Source organism: Mus pahari, chromosome 5 (assembly GCF_900095145.1).
Source record: "Mus pahari chromosome 5, PAHARI_EIJ_v1.1, whole genome shotgun sequence".
Classification (NCBI taxonomy): domain Eukaryota; kingdom Metazoa; phylum Chordata; class Mammalia; order Rodentia; family Muridae; genus Mus; species Mus pahari.
This window is the reverse complement of record NC_034594.1, coordinates 99,482,800-99,493,550: the sequence shown is the minus strand read 5'-3', so window position 1 is coordinate 99,493,550 and position 10,751 is coordinate 99,482,800. Positions and strand designations below refer to the sequence as shown.

The 10,751-nt window shown below is 37.7% G+C and overlaps 1 protein-coding gene across 1 annotated transcript in view; it reads left to right on the top strand.

The window, feature by feature from the left end:
- Window positions 1-278: 278 nt before the first annotated feature.
- Dpp10 (dipeptidyl peptidase like 10) overlaps window positions 279-10,751 on the top strand; it is a 1,452,235-nt gene continuing 1,441,762 nt past the window's right edge. The window contains exon 1 of the mRNA XM_021198715.2: window positions 279-574. Coding sequence (XP_021054374.1) covers window positions 515-574 — 60 coding nt within the window. The 5' untranslated portion in view covers window positions 279-514. The remainder of the gene's footprint in view (window positions 575-10,751) is intronic.

The window sequence follows — 10,751 nt, the reverse complement described above, 5'->3', positions numbered from 1 at the left end:
ATTTATTGCAAAAAAATCAAAGAGAGCAAGAGAGAAGAAGGAGAGAGAATTATTTTTGCACTGCAGAATATGTATAACCTGGTAGTACCAGGGTTGATGAGAGAGTGGCCCTTTAAACTGTAGTACTGCAATTGATCTCTGTATATTTCCTGGTATCCGTCGTTTTGAAATGAGCATAAGAGCCAAGACTATTGGCTGCACTGTAGATCTGTCACAACTCAGTACTGAAAAGATACCGTGCAAGTGAATTTAAACAGTCGGCTTTCTATCCCATATTGCCAAGAGCTCTGAGAATGATGAACCAAGTAAATGCTTTATTTAGGGCTAAGTGAGCTGCGGATCCCTCCAGCCTGACAGCGTTTCAGCCTGCAGAGTAAGACAGCAGCAGCAATAGAAGCAGCAGAGGCAGCAGCAACAGCAGCAGCCCCTTGCTCAAGTCCAGCAGGGGAGACTTGATCTCTGGTTAGTCTTGGAACTCTGCCTGTGGATCGTGCACTGTCCAGGGTCCTGAAACATGAACCAAACAGCCAGCGTGTCCCATCACATCAAGTGTCAGCCCTCTAAGACCATCAAGGTAGGGTCTGGTTTTGTTGCTGTTCTCTGATTCTGCACAGGTGTCTTAGTGCATCTAAATTGCTTGTAGGCACTGGTTTAGCAGGGACTGCTGGTGGAGAATACCCTGTTGGTTTGAGTTTTGTTGCAGGCTTGATTTCAGGAAAGTGGCTCTGTTTGCTTATGTATGTAGACTGGAGACAGTAGTTTCCATAGATGATTCTTTTATACTGATAGCTGCATTTTTAATATTTGGCTGAGAATCTGTTTATGGTATGTTTCAGGAATAAACTTCAGTGAGCGTCTAGAAGAGTTTCTATGTGTGTCGGTTTTCTTGAGGAAACTGGAGATGAATTTATGAACTGTTTGAATCAGGAAACATTGCATTGACTCTAAATCTGGACACTGTATCTTCTCATCATGTGTGTTTTAGAGTTTGGGAAAAGTGAATTCCTTGTTATAACCATTAAACTGGTGGTTGTACTAAGTCATACTTGTAAGTGTGCAAATGACTGTGGAGAGGGTAAAAACACCTGCTTACAGGTACTACCATCAGACTTTGAAACAGTGGAATGGCAGGACCTACCTTTTAAGTCCAATCCCTGATGATGATGATGATGATGATGATGATGATGATGATGATGATGATGAAATAAATTTGAAGTTTATTTTCTGACAAAAATACTTGAAATTAAGTTAGAAAGCTCAGGATTTTGTTTTCTGTTCTAGTTCATGGTGATGTATACATGACTATCCATGGGACTCAGAATGACATGATTCTAGGGAGAAATGTTCCCCGTCTTGCTGGGTTTGACCTGGACGTTTTTATATGATTACTTGGTATCTTGGACTTAGTGGTTGGAGCTCTCAAGGTCTTTTACAAACACAATGATACAAGCCATCTCCAGTTACTGCCACGTGTCATTAACAGGAGCACACCTTTGCCTAAGGTACTAGAATCCAAAAAGCCTGAATTTTTATGATTTACACGTCTTTTTTCATTTATATCTCTGGCCCTTGACAATACTGCATTGACTGTAATTATAAGAGGAATATAATTTTCAACAATATCTCTTTCTCATGAACTTGTCTACCCTTTCTTGGTGACTTTTAGCAATAAATAGACCATGAACTGAATATTTCACTCTATTTATCTCCAGTTATGTTTTAAAGATACTGAGGTCTCCAGGATGCAGTCAACAGTGTGTAATTAGACTCTCATCACATATAAACAGAGGGGGTTAACTGAAGTCATATAAACAAAGCGGGTTAAGAGAAGTCACATAGTTTCCAAATCCAGATAATTTACACCCCCTGTAATGGCCAAGACAGAATCTTTTGTCAGTGTTGAATTTTCTGTAATGTGTCCAAGTTTAGAAAGGAAACATTGAGCTTTAGGATTTAAATTGTTCTCTGCTTATAAGATCCCTACATTCATCAATTATATAAGCATACCACGACGGAGCAATGCCAAGAAATAAAACATATGACATTCTGCATTGTGATATATAAACTCCAGTAGGAAATAAGTGCTGGAGTCTGAACTGGGGGTAGAATTACAAACTGTCTAAGCTACCTTTGTTTAGAAACCATAAAATGACCAGTGGCTTTCTGCTTATGCTTTTGAGGTCATAGGAAGCAAGCGTTTCATTTGCTTTTCTCTTTATTGGGTAGACAGAAATGCATTGTACTTTCTGGGATTCAAAAATCACTTCCCTTATTAGTTCGCTGGCATTGAGTGCTCTCAGATGAACTGTGGAGAAGGAAAGAAAATGTTTCTAGAATCGGGGCTTTTCCTCAGCTTGCTGATCTTGCAGACGTTGGGTTTTTACCCAAACTGCAGCCATTGAATTGAACTGCAAAGGCCTCATAAAACCTGGACGACCACCCACTCAGCAGTGCATTTTATTAATGGCTTAATGAAAGAATCTTGCATCAGAGTGCTGGGTGATTTGGTTAATTGTACAAGTTAAGTTTTTTTTCTGTAACCCCCTATACTGCCCTGGGGGTGGGCAAAGATGCTTGTGAGGTTCATAAAGTAGAGTTGCCAGCATTGAACTATTAAGGGAGTAATTACTTGAGTATTTTCCAATTTGCAACCATAAAAAAGGATGAGTGGAAAAAGCTCTCTTACTTCGAATTATGTCCTCAATTATGAAACATTTATGGCTTTTGGAATTTATACTAAAAATGGCTGTCTATATTTAGGTAATGCATTAGCCCAGGAGCAAAATGCAATAACAACCTAAGGAGAAAAAAAAAACCCTATGATTGGGAGGGGTTTTGGAAAGCTATGGTGTACTGGAGATTAAAATACTCTTTGAACTTTTGGAAACTTAGTATCATTTGTGATTGTTTAAGGTTAATTTCTCCCTTGTTAAACTTATCTGACAACTCTAAGTCAAATGTTTTGGTAGAAGTATATTGGCCTGAAGATAATTACAACCTAGTTTAGGACTCTGAAAATACTCAGATTCTGAAAAAGTTGTGCATTTCTCTACTTTAGAAAAATATTCTAGAAGCTTCGGGGGTTTTCTTATGAAGCCAGAGTACAGTGAAGCGCTCAGGATTTCCTCCTATTTGTCAGCACAGGAAATGATGTCTACCCCTTGTCTCTGGTACAATTAATGTTAAAAAGAATGGTCAATGGGAATGCATTAACTAAAGACAGGTGAAAACTCTAAATGCAAAACCACAAAGAATGGTGTGTGTGTGTGTGTGTGTGTGTGTGTGTGTGTGTGTGTGTGTGTGTGTGTTTTCCACCACATGCAGCTTGAAGAGTTACAAGTCTGCAGATGGTCAAACTCAGGCGCTGTTGCCAGGAAGAGCTGCTTGTAGTCATGTTTGTGGATGATCCGGAGAGGTGGGGATGGTGAGGAGTTAGAAAGCCTCAACTGGGCTGTTTTACATTCACTTTTGATATTTTGGCTATTGTCCAATTTTGCCAGTTTACTCTGTGCTTTTTATTTTTGTTTATATGCATGCATATATATGTACCTGTGTGTGTTTGTGTGCACACGTGTATGGGTTTTCACAGAGGCAAAGAAAGGGACCCGATCCCCTGGCCCTGGAGTTACCAGAGATTCTGAGTCACTTGGTGTGGGTGCTAGGAACCAAACACAGGTCTTCTGCAAAACTATCAATTACTCTTACGTTCTGATCATCTCGTCAGGCCCAGCACCCTTTCTTTGACACAAGTTTTGTGACATACTGAAGCCAGTCCATCCCTACATTCAAGATTGGTAAGAGAGAAATGAGCAGAAACACTAAAGTCAAGGTGCCCAGCAGGTTCCCAGCTCACTTTGGATGGAGTGCTGTGGGAAACACACTCATAAACCACTTCCCCAATGCAGAACTTGCAAAATCCAGTGAAGCTTTCCTTGAAATGATTACCTGTCTTTCAAGTACGTTAGTTCACAAGAAATAAAACAAAAGAAAAGGACTTTCTACTCCAATCTATAATAGAAAGTTCCAGAAACTATCTGAGAAAGTAAAATGCAGATCTGAATATGGCGATATTACGAACTTGGTTTCAGAAAAAAAATACGTAATAGTGTTGTGTTTGCTGTCTTGGTTTCTCCTGGATATCTTGAAAGTAATTGGAACCTTTTAGATAAATCTTAAGCTTACTTATAAAGCACTTTTCCTGGTGAGTTTACAAATTTGCAAGTTTCCCTTTTTTGTTTATCTTTTAAGGGGAAAGACAGCTGAGTTTCCCCTTTCCCTCCTTCTATGCTTTAGATTTTATTTTTTGTTTCAAGTTTTTCCATGTTTATGTGCATGTACACCATGTGTTCCAGGGCCTGTTGGAGGCGGGTAAGAAGGGCTCATCAGCATCTCTGGAGCTGGCATTACAGACTAGTATAAGCTGTCCAATGGGGGTCTAGTTCTTGAGAAAGTCAGTAATGGCTTTTATCTACTGAGCCATTTCTCCAGCCCAAAACTTTGTCACTTAAGCCAAAACTTTGTTTCTTAAATGTGCAGATTGTATTCTGGTAATATCTTTCACATTTTAACATTCACATGCATACGCACACAATACACATGTGAAGACCAGAGGACAGCTTTGTATAATCAGTTCTCTCCTCCTGCTTCCCCCCCACCCCGATTTTTGGGAATTGAACTCAGGTTGCCAAGGTGAGAAGCACATGCCTTGCTGAGCAATCGTGCTGGGCCCTTGAAGTTGGAAACTTTGAGTGAATTAATTATAATTGGTGATTCCCAAGTGATAAATCATATGCACTAAAGTGTCTTAGGGATCCTCTAAAGTAAAGCATGGAAGGGTTCTTTTCCCATCTAGGACACGCTCCCAGCCAGCCAGAGAGGTCTGTATATCCTCCTTTTCTAGAGCTGTCCTGTTTATTTTCACCGAATTCATACCTAGCTTCCAAATTCCACACTGACGAGTCTGTAAGTTCTGTTTGCATCAGTGAAATGGCTCAAGAGGTAAAGGTGTTTGCTAACAACTTGAAATCTATTCCCCAGCAAGTTGTCCTCTCCATGCACATGGTGCCACGTGTGTGGTACACACCCCTCAGACAAACAAACAAACAAACAAAGTAAAAGGGAATGTTGCTTTGTCCCGTGTCCTGATGGAATAGCTACTAGTATGAAGCCTTTAAAAGGAATGCGTGGGGTCTTATTGGCTTCAGAGTGTACCTTAACCTAGCAAATTGTGTTTGTAGCAATTGCTCTTGATAGTTAAATAGTAGCACTGATTAATGTCCCTTCCTCCACTGCCTAGGACTTCTAAATCACAGTCTTTCCAAGTCCTAGGACAAGTAAACAGGACAAAACACTTGGCTGAAGGAGTTAACATTTTCATGCCAGTCACACTGCCAAAGTGTTGTGTGTCACTGTTGTGTGTCAATGCAAACTAAATTCAATTAAAAATATACATGGATAGAGAATGAAAATCTTATCACAATGTGTTTTCTTCAGTTTTCAGGGCCACGAGCATATAGTGGTCCAGAAATAAAATTATTATTATTATTATTATTATTATTATTATTATTATTATTATTGACAGTGAGTGGAAGTGTAGGCATGCCATGTACTTTGAGGTCACTGGACACCTCTGAAGAGTTGGTTCATGTCTCCCATTCCACCATGGTGTCAGTTGTAGAACTCAAACCCCTGTTGCTGAGTTTGGAGAGCAATATTTTAACTTCTGAACAACCTCTTTGGCCCCTAAGAAACAAGTGTTTTCTAATGTGACAATTGATTACTGACTGCAATAGTCAGATTGGTAAGTAACTGTCCTACCAACATCTCACAGTCAATTCAATCCTCTAATATTAGTATACTCTCATGAGTATACTAATATGGGCTCATATAATTTGACATAATCCATGAGCTAGTATTATAATTTAGACTTTAGCACTATCTAAAAATTACATATGCTAATGATATTTACAAGAATTTATGACTCTTAGAGTATGTGAAGAAAGCTTGTTTTGTGACCATGATATAAACATATATATGAGTACCTTAAGCTGAAAATCATTTGAAGTCATAAAGGCAAAGATAATACATACAACTTGTCTATATTTTATTGTTTTACCAATTATGCAAACACATATTGATAGCAGAATGTCCAGTGGTGACTCTACAGTGACTAAAGACATGGCTGAACTCTCCACATAGTACAGGGTTTCTTTTAGAATGAGCTACCTTGCTAAGCCATAGTCTATGGGACAAGACAAAAGAGAATTGTTGCAAAAACCAGAGACAGAGACTATTGTATGTCAATTTCCCCCTTTCCTAGAAACAATCTGCCTTGTCTAATTATACTAATATAGCATGCTTATAACCTTAATGTGGAAAGAGTCTGTCCAGAGCATGAAAAGGGTCATGGGTTAGGAAGCCCATTAATGACAAATTTATATCCATTTGTAATTTGGATTTATTACATAGTATTTAAAACTCAGATGGTTATAGCACAATTTGATTTTTGAGGGCTATAAATTTAACTGTTTTAAAAGAAATAATTAAAAGCTTTATTATTATAGTGAAAAGGATACTTACAAGTGGCCACTTTTATATCTGTTTTTTAATAGCTTTTTCTTATAAAAAAATCTCTTCTACTATTTATAATGTTTGACTGTCAGCTTTATATTTGATGAGGCATTCTCATGCAAGGTATTGTTGAACTACATGTAAACATGCTAAAAATAATAAATTATCTTCTGTTTTGAAAATTAATGTCTTCGTAATTTTCTATAAATTTTTGTTTTGGTCAGTTAGTGGGGACATTGCAATTTTTAAGATTTTGTGTGTGTGTGTGTGTGTGTGTGTGTGTGTGTGCTGGTGCCTACTGAAGATGGAAGAAGCAACTCTGAAAAAGCAGCAGGTGTACTTAGCCATTGAGTCATCCTCCCAATCTCCACTGGAGACATTAGTGGTGATTAAAACAAATAAATAAAAGATCCAAAAACAATAAAAAACAAAAACATAACCTGAGATATCCTTGTGGGTGCTTTAATAAGCCAAGACCATAATGCAGATCCTCACATGAGCAACATTAGCATACATAGGGACTGAGAAGCAAACTACCCAGGGAGTAGAGAGATGGCTCAGCATTTATGATGCATTGGTTGTTCTTGCAGATGACCTGGGTTTGATTCTCAAAATCCACATGGCAGCTCATTACCATCTGTAACTACAGTTCCAGAGGATCAGGTGCCCTTTTACCTCCACAAGCAGTGAATGCAAGTGGTGCACATTCATGTGTGCAGCCAAACAAATATGCATATACAATAAAGGTAAATAATAAAAATAATCTCCAGGCTTTAGCCACACCTACTGCACAAGTTTTAGTCTTTCAGATGATTTCAAGGCACAATGAAGTTTCAAAAACACCAAGTAAAATGTCTTCATAGTAATATATTTTGGGGCTATGGTCTCCTTGTAAAAATTCACCATCTATGGGTATCATAGAAGCATGGCAGTTTTAGAATGTTCCATTACATCATTAATAGCACAAGCTCTCTGAGAGCCAAGTTCTCATTCTTTGCAGGGATATGTTGACACCAGACTTTTCACACAGCAGACTTTGAATATATGACTTTTAGTTACTAAAGAAATTTTAAGGTCTATCAGTCCTAGGAAGGGTTAATTTTGTCTTATAGAATATAATAACAGTTGGGGGTCTCACTCCATGTTTTAAATCCACATCAAATGTCTCAAAGACCATCACTGATGTTTTCTTTGACTTACAATAGATTTTGATATATTTTCAGGTCATCTGGTCATCACACTTTGCAATTTTGGGTTAGTGCGAGCCAAGGTAGGCAGAAAGTATAATGGACTCCCCCTCTTTTTAAAAAACAGTTTGTTTTTAGTTAGGTTATGAAATTAGGATTTTATTATTGTATATCCACACATTGTCTATTTGTACTTTACTCATATAATCCCTCTGTTAATTTCTTATGTTCTTCTTTCTTTTCTTCCCTCTCAGTCCTCATGCTCCCAAGAGTAGACACTCTTCTATTTTCAATATATTATGCACCCACATGTGTACACACAATGCACTCGTGCAAGCACACACACATACACACACTATATACATGTATATATACATGCATACACACTATATAAACATACATATATATATACATTGTATATACATGCATACATACATTATAGATGCACATATACACATACTATACATATATATATATACGTTAAATATGTACACATACATGTATGCATACACACATGTGCACTCAGCATAATGATGTAGATTCGAACATTATGAATAAGAGAAAACATGTAATGTTACCATTAGCTGCTCCATCACTCTCATATTCTTCTTTTCCCTTTATACTCTTTTGTCCCACCACATAGTTCTCCTTCTACTTTGATGTCATATGAAAATCTATCTAATAATATCTGTGTATATATAATCTACACACAATAATATGTGTGCAAAATGCAACTGCCATAAATTTATTCTACACTCCATGTATGAGAGAAAATATTGGATACTTCTCTTACTTAGTCTGGCTTATTTTGCTTAACATGATGATGATGTCCAGTTCTATCTACTTTCCTCAGAATACAAATGTGCCTCTTCTTTTATATAAACACTGCCAAAGAGCATTTGATTGCCATGGCCTTCCTCCTCTTCATGAAAACTCTTTGGCTTTAGATACAAGCCAGGTGGGCAGATGATAGTTGGCAGCAATGCACTGCAGGAATAAAGTTCATCATCATTGATAAGCCTGGGATCCCAGGGGCAGACACAGAAAGTGATCTCATTAGTGAAACTAAATCTCAGTGGTTGATGAACTATGCACTAAAAGCCACTGTTTTTTGTTTGTTTGTTTGTTTGTTAACAAACAATTCTCCTTCTCCCTCTCCCTCTCTCCTTCTCTTCTCTCCCTTCTCCCTAGCTCCCCACCATGTCTGTTCTATGTAATATATGGAGGCCAGAAGAGAACAACTCTTGGTACTGGATTTATAGGCAGCTGACAGTCACCTATTATGCCTGCTGTGAATTGAACTCTGATCCTCTGGCAAATATTCTTTACTTCTAAACCATCTCTCCAGCCTGGCATTTACCCTTTGAACAACCCTATTTCTTATAAATTTGACCTAGGACTTTGATGTTTTTGTTTATTCATTTTATATTTCCCACTGGTAACAAAAATAATCTGTGCAATGCTAGCTGTACTTCCTACTTAAAGGTTATATACTTTTTTAATTTGGATGGACATCCTTAATTTGAATTTTCATTATTCTCTACCACAATGAATCACATGGCTTAGGGAAGACAATTAACCCTGTTGAGATTTTTCTTCCCTGGAACATAAAGGCAATAAACTTAAATTATCTCCCCAAACAAAAATGCTATGTAAGTGCTTTGTGTTATAATTTGTTCTAATAGCAATTTTAAAGGCATTTGATGTTTTCATAGAGAGGTGTAGAGTGAGAATCAATTTTATGGCATAAATGCTGGGATTTTATTTGCAATTATTATTAACTATAATAATGGTAAAACTCATTTTGAAGTCTACAGGGAGCTGAAAGTATCTTCAAGTTCGGTAGTTAACAGCTGCATAATTTCATCATGGACTAGTACCAAAAATTGGGTGGTAGGAAGGATGTATATTCAAATGGTGTCTAAAGAAGCATCAAATGGAAAACAACTGATCCCAGTGCTGTATTACCATGATTTTAAGTACATGGGTCAGGTCGTAGATTGGACATGTGGCTCTTTTGAAGAGAAGTTACAAAATGGCATGATTAGGGTCTTCCAACTGCCTCTATCCCTCTACACATTATATCATGGCATGGTTAGGGTCTTCCAACTGCCTCTATCCCTCTATGCTTCTTGTTCCCTTTGCCTCATTGGCTCATTTTATTTTATGTGTGAGAATTTTGCCTGCATTTAGTATGAACATCATGTGCATGTTTGATGTTCATGAAGGTCAGATAAAGGTGTAGTATCTACTGAGACTGGAGGTGTGGATGATTCTGAAACTCCATGTGTAGGCTCGGAATTGAACCCTGGTCCTCTGCAAGAGTAGTCAGTGACTTAATCACTGAGCCATATCTCTAGCCCCTTTCTTTGGACTATAGATGCTACCCTGATGTGTTCTCTTAACAACCCACTTTTTCTTTTATATATTTTAACAATATTTAAATTTTATATTTTGAAGATTTCAGACACATGCAAATGATGTATCTTAATCATATCCACCCACACCTTCTCCAATAAATATGCCCACAGAATTTCCCAGCACATTTCCCTTCAAACGTCATGTCCTATTTATTTACCTAATCAACTGAGTGGAATTAGTGTTTCCTACATGTTCAGGGGTGTTAGGTCATCCACCAGGGACTGGGCGACCTGCTGGTGGCCACACCCTCAAAGAAAAGTGATTTTCCTATCTCAGAGCCATCGAGGGCTAATAGATCATTATTAAAGTCTCCCGAGGAATTTACTTAGGGATACTTTTCATACTTAGACAACTAGATATTCAGATAATGTCTGTTCTAACAGTGGATCTTCTTAGCTATAATTATATATCAATTTAACCATCTCCGCTAGCTCTTATTAGCCTCCTTGGAAATCCCTATATTTTACTTTTGTGAATCTTAGCATCTGTCCCAACCCCTGTCGGGTGCTTAGTAAGTCTCAGTTAATATTCTTGAATGAAAGAAGGAGAGAAGGCAAGAACAGTATAAACTAT